Below are 14,575 nucleotides of genomic sequence, written 5' to 3'. Positions count from 1 at the left end.
ACCCAATATCTTGCCACCTCCTCTTCATTCAGAGTCATTCACTGCAGCAACCTGGAGCTATACTTTAGCCCAGTGCAAGGTCAATATAAACTCTAGGGAGATGATTAGTACAAAAGGAAAGTGAGCATTGCTCCTACTGGGATTTTTGCCATGCCTGGATTTCTAAATCTACTCATGTGTTATCCCCAAAGTCCTCGGCCAAGAGCAACACATGAAACCAGAGACTGAAGTGAGCTGTGACATCTAATCTAGATGACATCTGCAAGGCAGTAAAGGACAATGGCCCGTAGAAGAGCCTCGGGGCTTTGTCTAGTCTGAAATGACTCATGCCAAAGGGCTTCCACCTTTTCCCTTTAGTGCGGGAGGATCAGCATGCTTGCTTTCCAGGGATAGGACAAGATTCCCCTAGCAAGGGAACACTAGGCTGCTGGGGGCTCTGCAGAACAATTCCCATGCAGTTTTCAGCCACTATTCACTTATAAGTAGCAAATGAAAAACCAATTTGGCAAGTCTCTGCTGACACTTTATATAACAGAATTCTATGCATATCAATAGTTGAAATGAGCTCCAAGATACTGAGAAAGCAAATGTGCTGAAAGAAACAAACAAGGTTTGGAAGAGAGCCCAAGCATAGCAGACTTTGTTCCATCTCTCAATGCTGGCCAGTTTTGCTGTTATATGAGTGCTCTTATCTTCTTCCTGATTATGACTAATTTCCAAGGAATGCTCGAGTAATCAGTCCTATGCCTAAACAGGAATACAGCAGAGGTTCTATATACGTCTGCTTGCTATAATAACATCCATATATTGAACCATGTTTTTTTTCTCTTCAAAATAGCAAAGGAATCAATTCCAGTTAAATAAACGGTTGGCAATTTGTGGCTCTCCAGATGTTCTTGGACTACAAAATCATCATCTCTCAACACTTCTAACTTGGACTGATGGAAGGTGCAGTACAACATCAGGACACTGATCAGAAAAGTTACCTTTTAATTACAGCAAACTCAGAAATAGGGATTAAAGGCTCTGAACCTTTTTCTCCAAAAATTCCTCAACCGAAGCGATACTGATTCAAGTTTCTACCTTTTCACATCCTCCCTCTCTGATATCATTATATCTTTTGCCTATATATATATTACAAAACCCAGCTTTTTCTCAACAGGTCCATGTGCCAGATCAAACCTTTTTCCCACTTTCCCCCTCCAAGATATTTTTGACTTTTTTACCCTGTTTTATGAGTTCAAAGGTCTTAGTCATATCCTCAGAGCTTAAGGGTTCTACAGGCTCCTTATTTAACTACTAATGAATCTTTGCTCAACAGCATCCCTTTGATTCATACCATCCCATCTTCTCATCCACATCTCATTCCTATTTTTATCAATACTGTATTAGTCTATTTGCATCCTAAACCATATTTTTAATTTTCCTACCCAACAAACACTGGAATGCACACATTCTCAAATTCTCCACTTTGAAACTGTCTACTGTTGTCCATCTGCATTTGCAGGTTCAATATTTACAGATTTAAATATCTTCAGATTTTTGGATTTGCTGCCACTTCTTCTGCTGGCTTATATGTGACCATATCTGTATACATTTTGTGATCCTCCACTGTGATTCTATGGTCAACATCTTCCCAGATAAAACAAGGAGGCAGACAGTGATATTTTGGTACAACAGAAATTGTAAACCATGTGACACTGGTTGTTGCAGCAACAAGACAACATTTGTTGTGTGCCGTCAAGTCGCTTCTGACTTATGGTGATCCCATCTCAAGGGGGCTTTTATGGCAGAATTTGTTGAGGGGTATCTTCCTTGACTTTCTCTGAAGCTGAGAGAGTGACTTGCCCAACACCATCCAGAGGGTCTTCATGGCTGAGCAGGAATTTGAACTCTGGTCTCTCAGTGTCCTAAATCCAACACTCAAACCACTATACCACTCTGGCTCTTGCAGTTAACACTTACTGACATCAAAAGCATATAGTACATTGCAGGCTCCCTCAGTATCATTGCGGCCTCCCCAGATGTAGATGGTATCATCAATGAGCACTGCAGAATGTCCGTATCTCATGTAAGGAACTTCCCTCACATGGTCCCTGCTATTTGTCCATACGGGGGGCAGTTTGGTCCAGCGCAGAGAGACTAAAAGAGAAAAGTGAGAGTTTTACTGGGCAGGTTTTCCTTCAAGCATTAGACTACCACAGCTCAACAAAATAGAGAAAAATATGTAAATATAAACACCAACAATGGCTTGTTCGCCAGTTATAGAAAAAACACATTTTTTATATGATGTCCTTAACTGTATGTAGGTGGTAAATGCCATAATGGGAGAGGTTCAAGACTGTACAGATACAGAACATAAGCAATTTTAAAAGGCTAATAATCCAACTCAGAGAAAATGCAGAGGAGTTAATGCATGTCAGAAAGATGTGACATTCTCAAAATGTTGGTGCTAGAAAAAAAAGAAAGCCTTGAAGAAATATTATTTCCAACCTTTGAAAAAGTTATTTTAACCCTAACAGAAAGGCATATTCAAAGGATTGACACAAACATATACCATTCACACAAAATGAAATGCTCTGAGGCCCCACTTATCATTACAAAGAAAGGATTCCCTGAAATGCACAGGCAAGAGGCCACTATAGAAAATACCCAAAGGTAATGGATTTTCCATATCTAAATCTACCATTCTGTTCAGTTGAAAGCTACTAAACCTTGTAAATTCTACCAAACTGATTTCCTTCTCTTGATTCTCAGCTGGAATGTGCACATTACATAATATATCTGACCAATTTGTTTTTGACTATTCATACCATCTGTCCAGCAAAGCCAATGGCTCAAATTAAACATTAGGTCCACTCCAAAGAAAACAGAATAGAGTTTCCTCCTGAAACGCAGCAACAACATAGGCGATATCTGACAGAAACAGCCTGTAAGAAGCTACAGAACAGGGGTGCTTGCTTTAAGCATCATTCTCATCAAACAGCATCTGCAAATACCCTGGCAACTTTCAAAGAACTCTTTCTCTTTGGCATCAAGTATTTGTCATGTGCAGGAACGTACAAAATTAAAACACATGTTAGCATGATGTTGTGTTTGTTAGAAAGCCTGTGTGGTGTACGGGCAATGAGGCTCCACATTTATTTAAACAATAGTAAATGACGATTAACAAAAAGAGCAATCAACTAATTAAAAATGTACAATAAAAAGTTCTTGACAATGGCTTTCTAATTACACAGAATATCAAAATCCAGCAAAACAAATGGTTCAGTCAAATGTATTTTCCATAAACTGATGGTTTTTGAAAGGATATCATAAGGAGGAGGGAGCAGGCTTGTTTTTGCTGCCCTGGAAACTTGAACTCAGAGCAATGGGTTAAAATCTCATGAAAGGAAATTCCACCTGAACATTAGGAAGAATTTCCTGGCCGTGAGAGCTGTTCAACAGTGGAACTCTTTGCCTCAGAGTCTGGTGGAAGCTCCTTCTTTGGAGGCTTTATCAGAGGGTGGATGTCTATCTTTCAGGGGTGCTTTGATTGCGCTTTTCCTTCACGGCAGGGGGTTAGGATGAATGGTTCGTATAGTTTCCTTCAGTTCTATAGTTCTATGATTTGTCTATCACAGTTCATGTATACAATAAAAGGACTTGAAAGCTCAGAAAAAGTGCAACTCAATATTGCTACCTTTATTGGCTGAGTAGGTTTTTCTGCTGATGCCATGTTTCATAACCTCTTCTATTAATACTGAATTTTGTAGCCATTCTTCCATATAAAAGCAATTTTTAGTTTAGTGGCAATACAAAAAGAAATAATCAGCATTTTGTGAAACAAGCATGCATTCTTCCCTGAGAGTATTTTTTTAAAGCAAACTGAACTCAGGGGACTTCGAGATATATTAATTTTTAGTCCCTCCTGCCTCTTGGAACACTTCCAGGATGGGTATACAGTGGACCAACCATATGTAAATATAGGAAACTATTCTGATATTAAATAAATGGATAAATAAATATGTATGTCTGAATTTACAGTTCATTCCGCTTCTTTAAATGAGCTTTTATAAACAAACTGATATGCCAAGAAGCTTTATACTGATAGTTCCTATGTTAACTAAAATTACAAGATATGAGAAAAGTCAACGATAACATTGCAAATCCTCCTCTGTTCAATGTGAAATAAAGTGTACACACTCACAATCATAGAATTGGGAGAAAGCATAAGGGCCATCCAGTCCAACCTCCTGCCGTGCAGGAACACCTATGGTGCTAATAAATGCTCCTGTTTGGCAACCATTTAGTTACACCTAAGTTTAGATAAAAAATAGTTTAGCTGCTATCCACTAAATTAAGAACCATCCAAGAATATGAAGTGACAAAAGGCACCCTGTTTTTGAGTGTTAAAAGGATATTAATTAGTTCCCTGGTTCTTTGCAAAACGCTAATTTAGTCTGGCTCCTCTATGCTGCTTAACTCCATATCTCACAAGAGATATGGCAGAAAAAAAGAAGTCAAAAAGGGTAGGTAATTATGAATTAGGTATTCAGAAATTATGAAAGCCTAGGAACACTGTAATGAAGCAAACTTGAATTAATGTGAATTGTGAAAAGGTTCCGTTTTAATAGATTTTACTTCACATTTATAATATTCAACAAACCCAGGCTGTGGCGCAGATGGGAGAGCAAGCCAGTGCAATTAACTGCAATGAATCACTCTGACCAGGAGGTCATGAGTTCGAGCCCCGCTCAGAGCCTATGTTTGTTTGTCTTTGTTCTATGTTAAAAGGCATTGAATGTTTGCCTATATGTGTAATGTGATCCGCCCTGAGTCCCCTTCGGGGTGAGAAGGGTGGAATATAAATGCTGTAAATAAAATAATAAATAAACAAACAACTGGCTAATTTCAAATCTTAATATTTTCTCTATCCACAGAGTTTTATTATTTAGGGATTCTCACTGAGTAAGTAATAAGAAGGCCTTTCACACTCTTATTCTTCCAATAGTCTTAAAACAATTTAAATTCTGCCACTCACAGTTGTGTTCACTGTGTAAATAATGAAGATACTTGTCCAGCTTGTTTGCTGGAAAGAACATGTCTAAATTTTTAAAAACATCTCCAAGCCAGTAGAGCAAGAAATTTAACAACAACAAAGGGACCTCCTCTGCATTTTTGGCAGCAAAGGCGTGAAATATTTTTTTGCTGATGTATATGGTTGACTGTTTGTATGATAAGAACTTTCCTTTCATAATAAATGTTTTGTTTTTGCTCCAATGTAATTTATGATTTCATTTACATCTCATTATGAACAAATGACTTTTTTTTTTACTAGTGATTCATTCCATGGGATACACCTTTTCCAAAACAACCAAATGCCATCTTCGGAAGGGAACTGTAAATCCCAAAGTCTTGCTTCCCTGAAAACTTCGCTCTACAAAGGTAAATGGCTCTCAAACAGTTTTAATTTCCACCACACAATACACATGTATTATTTGTTATACGTTAATCGGTTGATCGCTTGTCCTTGAAGGACTACTCTAACTTGGTATACGTTTAAATTCTCAATGGTCTCATCTATACCTGATGACTCACTGGAAGCTACCCTGGATTTATGATGATGATGATGATGATGATAATTCTTACCTGCTTCTCCTCATGGCTTGAAGCAGATTACAACATAGCTAAAGACACATAATCATTATATAAAATGCACATATTAAAACGTAATTCCACAAAATACATATATTAAAATACAAAGAACAAAGATTAAAATATATCACTTCTGGGTGACAGTCGCCAGTCGGTTCAGGCTGGTTGGAGTAGCCGCCCCCCAGAAGACCTAACTGTTTGGAGCGGATTGTACGGGAGAAGGCAATCTATAGGTAACCTGGACTCAAACCATGTAGGACTTTAAAGGTCAAAACCAACACTTTGAACTTTTCCTGGAAACTAACTGGCAGCCGGTGGAGTGACTTTAGTGTGGATTTAATATGCTCACTCCTGTATGTTCAAAACCGTTCAAAACATCACTTTTTATTCTCTAGGGTAACTCAAACAGTTATTCTCTGCTTGACAGAACATGCACCTTGCATTTATACATCCAGAATTCTGAAAAAGGTATAATAACACTCTAAATAAATGATCACACATACTAGAGTGCCAGTTTCTCTGAGCTCAGGCACTCATCTTACCTGCATTAAATACATGAACATCAATCTGTCGCAGTGTCTCATAGTCTTCCCCAGAACAGTACCCTCCAAAAGAGTAGACTTTGTGTCCAACAGCCACAGCCGCGTGGTTCACTCTCCGGGGCCCACCTTCTAAATGCACTGTCCACCGTAACATTCCCTTTTGCAAGTGCGCAATTCCCCCAAGCTGGGGGTGGCCTGATCAGAGTATCATGCCCACAGGGCTACCAACCATGCTGGATCGCAGGCATAGAATTCTGCAACAGACAAAGAATACAGGTGTTCAAAAGCACAACCCAGGAAGCCAAGTGGAAAAATGACTCTAGCACTTCCCTGTACAACAGCTTTCCCAATGGGTAAGATTTTAATAGCCTCTTAGAAAATTATCTCACATTGTTCCATTCTTTTAACACTCTTGGGTGTCAGAAAGCAATTAAGCCTGTTAGAAATGTAATAAGCTACTCTGAAATGTCTATGATAGGGCAGAATATTTAATGAGAAAAATAATACATAACTGCTGCACAAAAATGGTTCAGAGGAATTCACTACGTCTCAAATATTCAGGATGGCAGCTAGAATCAACATTATCCTCATTGATTGTGCAATGCATACTTTAAAGTCAACAAATAACATACGTTGGCTATAATATGTACTGTGTATTTATATTATGGGGTGTTTTTTTTTTCTTCCCAGAAAAAAACCCTGTAAGAACCATGCAGATGCTTTTGAAAATAGAAATTTTCAAACCCGAGCTTCATTCTAATTCCACAACATTGTCTGGCACTGGTGGGGAAATGTTCAGCATCATTATACCAAGATACAAGGTGGGATGTATCACATATTATTGACAGAAGGTGGAATAAACTATCAGGTGGCTGACATTTTCAATGGCAAATCCTGTTTCTTGTAATATACAATGCTGCCCATACTGCCGAAATTAGACTCCAACCAGATCACATGACTTAAAACTGCTCTACCCCCACAAGATTTTCCACTCACTGCTGAGACCCTTGCAGTAAATATTCTGCATCAGAACCAGGAGCGTGTAGTCATTAGAGTGATGGACTGGCACTTGGGAAATTCAGGTGCTATTCCCCTCTGAACCATGAAATAGATTCAATGACCTTGAGCTAGTCACTGTCTATTAGTGTGACCTTCTTCACAGGACAGTTATTATAAAGATGAAGTAGGAAAGAAGAGAGCCACATGTGATACACCGAGTTTGTCAGGAGAAAAGCAGGCTATAACTCTAACTCAATAATATGCTAGCCAATGTATTAAGAATCATAAACAATGCATGAAATATATATTAAAGCAATCTGTTAACTAAATTCATATCTCTTCCTTCTAATACCTCTAGGGTGAACACTGTAAACATCAATATACACAAAAGTCAAAGTATGTTTGTTTGATCCACAAACTCCTACAAAGCTTGATGAATCTGGACCAAACTTGGCATATATATCCTTCATTATCCGACATAAAATAATTTAGGGGTTTGAACTACAAAAACAAGGCAAGGGTCCCAAAATCTAAAAAAAAACGTATGTAGCGGTCAGATGCAACCACAAGAGGGCAATGTATAAAAAGGATTAGTTATTGGTCTATAGCAGTGGTTCCCAAACTAATTTGGCCTACCCCCCCCTTTCCAGAAAAAATATTACTTAGTGCCGCCTGGAAAGGGGTGTGTGGCTTAGAGGGGTGGGCATGGCTCCTGCTGAAGAGGGCAGGGCTGAGCCTCTCCCCTAGTCCAAGATGCAAGGCTGGGAGGGGGAGGGGGGCAGGGCCACAAATGGGGGACTAGGACTGGGATGGGCAGAGTTACGAGCTCTGAGGCAGGGCTGAGCTTCTATCCCTGTCCTGCGGAGCCTGCTAGGACACAGGGGGCGGGGTTAGAGGAGGTGGCGGGGCCTCTTCCCAAGTGCCTGACGGCGCTGAACCTCTATACCCTGCCCCCGTGTTCTAACAAGCACCTCAGGGGAGGTATACAGAGGCTCAGCCCTGTCTCGCACTCTTGGGAAGAGGCCCCGCCCCCACCCCAGCCCCGCCCTTTAGTCCTAAAAGGCCTCTCAAGAGAAATATAGAGGCTCAGCCCTGTCTTGGGCTCTTGGAAGAGGGCCCCACCCCCTTCCCTAGCTCTGCCCTCTGTGTCCCAACAAGCCCCTCAGGAGAAGTATAGATTCTCAGCCCTGTACTTGGGCTCTTGGGAAGGAGCCACGCCCACTCCTCTAGTTCCGCCCCCTGAGTCCTAACAGGCGCCTCAGGTGCTCAGCCCTGTCTCCAGCACTTGGGAAGAGGCCCCGTCCATCCCCTGGCCCCACCCTAATAGGTGCCATCACCGCCCCCCTGGATAGCTGCAGTGCCCACCAGGGGGCGATAGCGCCCACTTTGGGAATCACCCAATATATTAAACAATTTTATCTACAAGCAAGGAAAAGTATCATTTGCTCTCACAGTGACATAAATGTCCATGATGTTTTAGAAAGTAAAACAGCGCAGGTTGCTACTTCAAGAAGATGACAATATAAAATTGACTCCAAAGAGATAGCAAAGGAAGAAATGGAGAAAGAAGACAGGGTAAACATAAGAACATGAACTAAATTATAGTTCTAAATGGAATAAACAAGGTTTTCCCTAGAAGTGCCCCTCAAAAATAATAACACTATGTAACACAATTTTTGTTCCTGGGTTATAAATGTCACTTCCTAATTGGTTCTATCATAAAAACATGGGAAAAGTTTATTAAACTGCAAAAACTTGTTTTTGTGGGACATCCTGAAGCACATTTTAATATAGTTTTCAATAAATATCTCATAGAAACTCAACCAATTTAACACAGTTTGTGGCAGCCACAAAAACGAGGTTTCTGGAGCCTAACAACTACTTTCAAAGTAAGTACCACACAATTAAACAGGAAATAACACTTTCAAACCAGGAACAGAACATCTTCCAAACTTTGTAACATAGTGTAACCAAGATAAACATAAAATGAGATTTTTAAAATGTTATAATTGACTTTTGATCTTTGCGAAGAAAAGAGAAGAAAACCAAATAAAATGACATCTTAAGGTATGCCAATACACTCTCCACTCCATTTCAGGATTGACTAAATAGTTTCTTTTTTGTGCCTTATGTGATCGGTAAAAGCATAGAGTTCAAATTATAATAAGAAATATGACTACATTCAGTACACCAGTTTATACTTTAGCTCAGGAAAGGACAAATAAATCTTCACATTCTTACCACCAGCAACAATAATGAAGCTTTGTTTCTCCAAACTTAACCATCCTACACCCATTATCCCTGAAACAGATATAATAATGAAGTTCCTACCATGCTGTTGTCTCTGTTGTCCAAGATATGTAACCTGAAAGGCTGTGGTCATGCTTTCGTATACTTAAAAATAGCCCCAGCAGGGTTGAAGCAGGCCATATAGACTGTTCTATTTCAGGCACATCCCAACTCTCTGTTACATCCATCAGAATAATAATCCAACTTCTTTTCTCACTCCTGACATTTACTCACTCCTTTGGTAATTTATTCCAAGACGGCAGGAAATGGAAGCCAATATTCACTCTGGCATAATTACTGGTCTCTCATAAGGAGGTGCAGCTTTGTCAACACTGAACTGACTGCTAGACCGACTAAGTCACTTATGCAGCTGCTAAAATAAGACAGCAAACTTGTGAATCTCCAAGATCTACAAGACATACAACTTGACAAACAGCCAGGGGCCAAGGACCAAGGGCCATTCTCATATTACTGTTTTCACATTCAATATGACCCTTGAAAGTCACTTGCTTGCTTCCATGTATGTTCAATTTCACCATAAAAGTCTTGCACTTGCAACTTGTTATCTAGAAGATCCATGCATAGTAACATTTCAGAGTAGCTCTGTTAGTCTTTAAACAGGGGCTTCACAGTGGGTGCTACAGACAATGCTTTAATTGTGATAATTGTGGCCAGAACAACCTTTCAAAATACATTCTGTCCTTGTGAAATAGCACAGTATAATGGGGATGAAGAAAAACAATGTGGTATCAGTAGCAGACAGGAGAACAAACATTCACAAAGAAGTGGAATCAGATAGTGTACACACATAAGAAGCTACTCCATGTCTAATATGCTCCCCCCCCCCAAAAAAAAACACCATGAAGACAATGTGGACCAGAGGATTAAATGATATATCATGTTACAACTTCCATCAAACCTTCTAGAAGAGGATGTACACAGATTGGTTATCTAAAAAATATATGTTGGAAATGTGGGGCATATGAAGGCATATTCTATCACTTGTGTTGGACATGGCAGTAAAGCAAGGAAATTCTTGCGGGAGACACAAAAGCTGCTATAAGACATAGTTAAAATGATGATAAAATTGGAACCTGAGCTATTTCTTTTGGGTATCAGCAGAGAATGCATTAAGATGACAAAGCAGTACACTGTATGATTTTGGCTGCCAGAATGTTGTACTTACAAAATTGGGGGGAAAGTGGAGATAGTTAGATTTTGAAGATATTTAAAACAGCTGAAATGGATAAATTGTCAACAATGATTTAAAAGGAGTCAGTAGGTGAATCTGACAAGGGCTAGGAACCATTTTAAGTTATATTTTTTAAAAGGAGAAAATATTATACTTGGAGGTTTTGAATACTGAAATCTTCTGCAAAGGAAAAATACAGAAGATGAATATATACGTACCAGGCACAAATAAGGAAGTGATGACTATTTGTCTTGGTAATTTCAGCCTGAGGAGTAGAAAGTCAGACATATTATGTAGGGTGGAGGGGGAAATTGTGGGGCTTAATGTATTTATGCTATGTGTTGTCGAAGGCTTTCATGGCCGGGATCACAGGGTTGTTGTGTGTTTTCCGGGCCATACTACCCAGAAAACACACAACAACCCTATTTATGCTATGTTGTCATAGTAGGCGTTGTAGAGTACTGCAGGTACATATGGCTACTGTTAAGACTACATTAAAATAATATTGTTTTTTAAAAAAATCATAAACAATGCAATGGATAGCTAAACCTGATAGCTTCAAGAAACAAACCCTTAGCCTACCTAATAGTTCAAATGACAGGGCAAGGTAAAACATGTTAGAAAAATACAGAGTAGTCACAAACCCTGGAAGATCGTGTACAGGTAGTTTACAAAAACATCTTCCTAACTGTGCGAGTGGTTCAGCAGTGGAACTCTGCCCCAGAGTATGGTGGAGGCTCCTTCTTTAGAGGCTTTTAAGCAGAGGCTGGATGGCCATCTGTCAGGAGTGCCTTGAATGTGATTTTCCTGCTTCTTGGCAGGTGGTTGGACTGGATGGCCCATGAGGTCTCTTCCAACTCTATGATTCTATGATTCTCTTAAGAAGGAAGGTACTAACCAACTACTATGTGATCTCTGAGGCAGCTTTTCTATTTATGACCTGGAAAAGGAATCTGAAGGAGACATTTTGCAGTGGATAATTGAGAACTGCAGGGAGATGGCAATCTGGAAATAGACATAACCATAGTGCACTGTGAAGCCAATGCATCACCAGATATTCTTGGCAAAGCCCCACCTATTTCAAGCAAACATTCATTTCATTTTATGCTCAGGCTTGGCACCAACTATGTGGCCTTATCTGCAGCTACTGTACCCCCTAACCACTGCAATTCCTCCATTGTTATTTTTGTCTCTGCCACTGGTTGAAGTATGAGATTTTTTTTATGTCTGACAACACACCCCAGATGTTTTAATCCTCCTTTCTGGTTTAATGTCCCCTCTTTAAAGTGATGGAGGAATGAAAGTAACATACCAGAAGAAAGAGAGACTGCTCGTGCCTATTAAGAATATGAACTGTAGAACGTTCCCCCAAAGTAAAGGTCACTTACATAAGTTGAGTTAACATATACTGTCTACTAAAATCAAAAGGAGCCGACTTCTACAGCAAGCTACATTTACATGCCACCCACTCTGAATTTATCTAATCCTGAATTCCAAAACACTTCCCACCTCATAAATTTAATCCATCTTCTCATGTCGAGCAGCAGCTGCCAGTCAAGTGGCTCAGCTGACCACCTGAAGGTGTCTTGGAGGGTTTATCCTCTCTTGCAACATGCCTCTTCCTCTGTGCAATGCGGCCATTCTGACATCAGAGACAAGCAATACTTTAGAATTTCCAAGGGGACAAAAGTTCTTAGTTACTGCAATGTGCTGGGTTTGTCAGGGAAAAAATGATTCAGGAACCTCTGCTGGTTCACAAAATAGATTATTGACTACAGGTAGTATTTCCTGCTCAGAGCATCTAACCTTTGTATGAAAAGAACTCCACTTGCTTCAAATTAGTTGTTGACTACAATCTATGACTTAAAAAATAAAACCTTTTACAGCTTGGAACAAATCTATCTTAAGGGACACCTATTTAAATATGGATTTTCTTTTCACCAAAGCCCCTTCCACACAGCTGAATAAAATCCCACATTTTCTGCTTTGAACTGGAATATATGGCAGTGTGGACTCGGATAACCCAGTTCAAAGCAAATATTGTAGGATTTTCTACTTGATATTCTGGATTATATGGCTGTGTGGAAGAGCCCTAAGACCATCTTAGGGGATACCAATATGAAAACACCTTAAAACTGCAATGTCAGCAATCTTCAATCCACCTAGTTTATTCTGTACTACATCTTGTCCACCTTGAAGCAAAAATTCCAGGAATCTTATAAGGATGTGCATTAGATGCAAACTTGCTATAAAAAGAAGTCACAAAGCAAGCCAGAAATTCCATGAACACTACTAGTCATCTGAGCAACAGAGAGAGGAAACTGCTATAGAAGGGCAGCTCTTGCCAATGACAGAAACACAGAAGCCTTTGTTCAATTTTAATTCACTCTTCAACTCCAAATATATTAGTAGTCCTTGAATTCACTCCTATCCCACCAAACCATGAGTCTTTCAACACACATTTTAGCTATGTTGGAAATTTGCAGGAATTTCAAGAAACATTCTTACTCCCAAGATTCAAACTCAAAAAGTTGTAAAACAGGAAAAGTGTTTCCACTGTAAATGTTTCCGTATTATTTTTCCTCTAATCACTGTCATCGTGTATTTTTCTTAAAGTTCTTCTATGATTATTCCAATCACAGAAATTATACATTTTTCATAAAAATAGAAAACAAGTGTAAACTCTATGCACATAACTGGTACTATATATTTTCCCATCTCTTTTAAAGGGCAAAGTTTTGAAATGGATAATATATTGGAAAAGTGAATTTATTGCAGCTCAATTGCTTGTCACAACTCAGCAGATATTATGATACTGGTAGCGATGGGCACTACTTTGTGACCCTATGATTTCAACTGATCTTTTAATTATTGCTAAAAAGCTTCCCAATGTGGTTGTTTTTCTAAATGAAACTCAGAAGCTTTTTTTCTGACAACTGCTAAAACGGTGACCAAAAGTTTTGAGAATTCATATTATCGTATTATGCTGTAGTATTATGTTATAATAGTATGACACTATCTCTCAGGGTAGTGAGAAGGAAAAATGCCATGGCATTTTTTGTAACTCACTATCACAATACTATGATATGATTACAATAATGCGAACTCTTGATAAATATTGATCACTTGGAAACAAGTAAACATTTTTGATTTTAAAACAGAACTAGAAAATTATTTTAGCTATAAAAGGCTTGGTTACAAAAACATAGTCACAATTTTTTATTTCCATCATTAGAAATTATATAATGTGTGCTCATATTTAAACTGGTTTACCCATAAGAGCTATGTCATATCCACAGCAACTGCTGTAAACAGAAATTGTAGTTTAATTACATGGGATGGAGCTCAAACCCATTCAATGGCACAATTCATTTAAAACGTTTCTATCAATATATGCTAAATACATTTAAAATGTACTACAGGATAAATAGCAGAGCTATCCAGCTGCACAAGGGACACAAACCCTGTAGTTCTCTCAAACCCTAATGCTGCCTCTCCTCTCACACAGTGTGCATCCACACTTGTAGAATTAATGTAGTTTGACACCACCTTAACTGCCATGGTTCAATGCTATGGAATCATGGCAGCTGTCTTTGGTGAGGCACCAGCAATGTTTGAGAGAGATGGCAAAATACCTTGTGAAACTAGAACTCCACGATTCCATAGCACTGAACCATGGCAGTTAAACTGGTGTCAACCTGAATTAATTCTACAGTGTAGATGCACTCTCTATTGAAATCTCTCTAAAGGGTTCTGGGAATCTGTAAAGGGAAAGAGTAAATGGAGCTACCTGGAGGCTCTCTGAAAAAATAAATAGTATATCCCCACCGCATTCCTTTGAGGTGATTACAGTAAGCTACCACCTACTGACTGAGGATGTTACTGTAGGCTATGCTGTGAATTTCATTTAACTAAA

The 14,575-nt window shown here is 39.1% G+C and overlaps 1 protein-coding gene across 9 annotated transcripts in view; it reads right to left on the bottom strand.

Moving 5' to 3' along the window:
• The window catches only part of klhdc3 (kelch domain containing 3), a 63,675-nt gene that overhangs the window by 31,590 nt on the left and 17,510 nt on the right, over nucleotides 1-14,575 (bottom strand). For 6 of the 9 annotated variants that reach the window (XM_062970901.1, XM_062970877.1, XM_062970881.1 and 3 more), the window contains exons 2-3: nucleotides 6,180-6,433; nucleotides 1,966-2,142 (exon numbers count right to left, since the gene is read on the bottom strand). In XM_062970901.1, the coding sequence (XP_062826971.1) occupies nucleotides 1,966-2,142; nucleotides 6,180-6,333 (331 nt within the window). In that variant the 5' untranslated portion in view covers nucleotides 6,334-6,433. Of the gene's footprint in view, nucleotides 1-1,965; nucleotides 2,143-6,179; nucleotides 6,434-9,509; nucleotides 9,660-10,877; nucleotides 10,925-12,168; nucleotides 12,302-14,575 lie in introns of those variants that run through there. The other 3 variants (XM_062970873.1, XM_062970871.1, XM_062970895.1) reach the window with 3 other exon arrangements.

The sequence above is a fragment of the Anolis carolinensis genome, chromosome 1 (genome assembly GCF_035594765.1).
Source record: "Anolis carolinensis isolate JA03-04 chromosome 1, rAnoCar3.1.pri, whole genome shotgun sequence".
Classification (NCBI taxonomy): Eukaryota; Metazoa; Chordata; class Lepidosauria; order Squamata; family Dactyloidae; genus Anolis; species Anolis carolinensis.
This window is presented reverse-complemented; position numbering and strand designations above follow the sequence as displayed.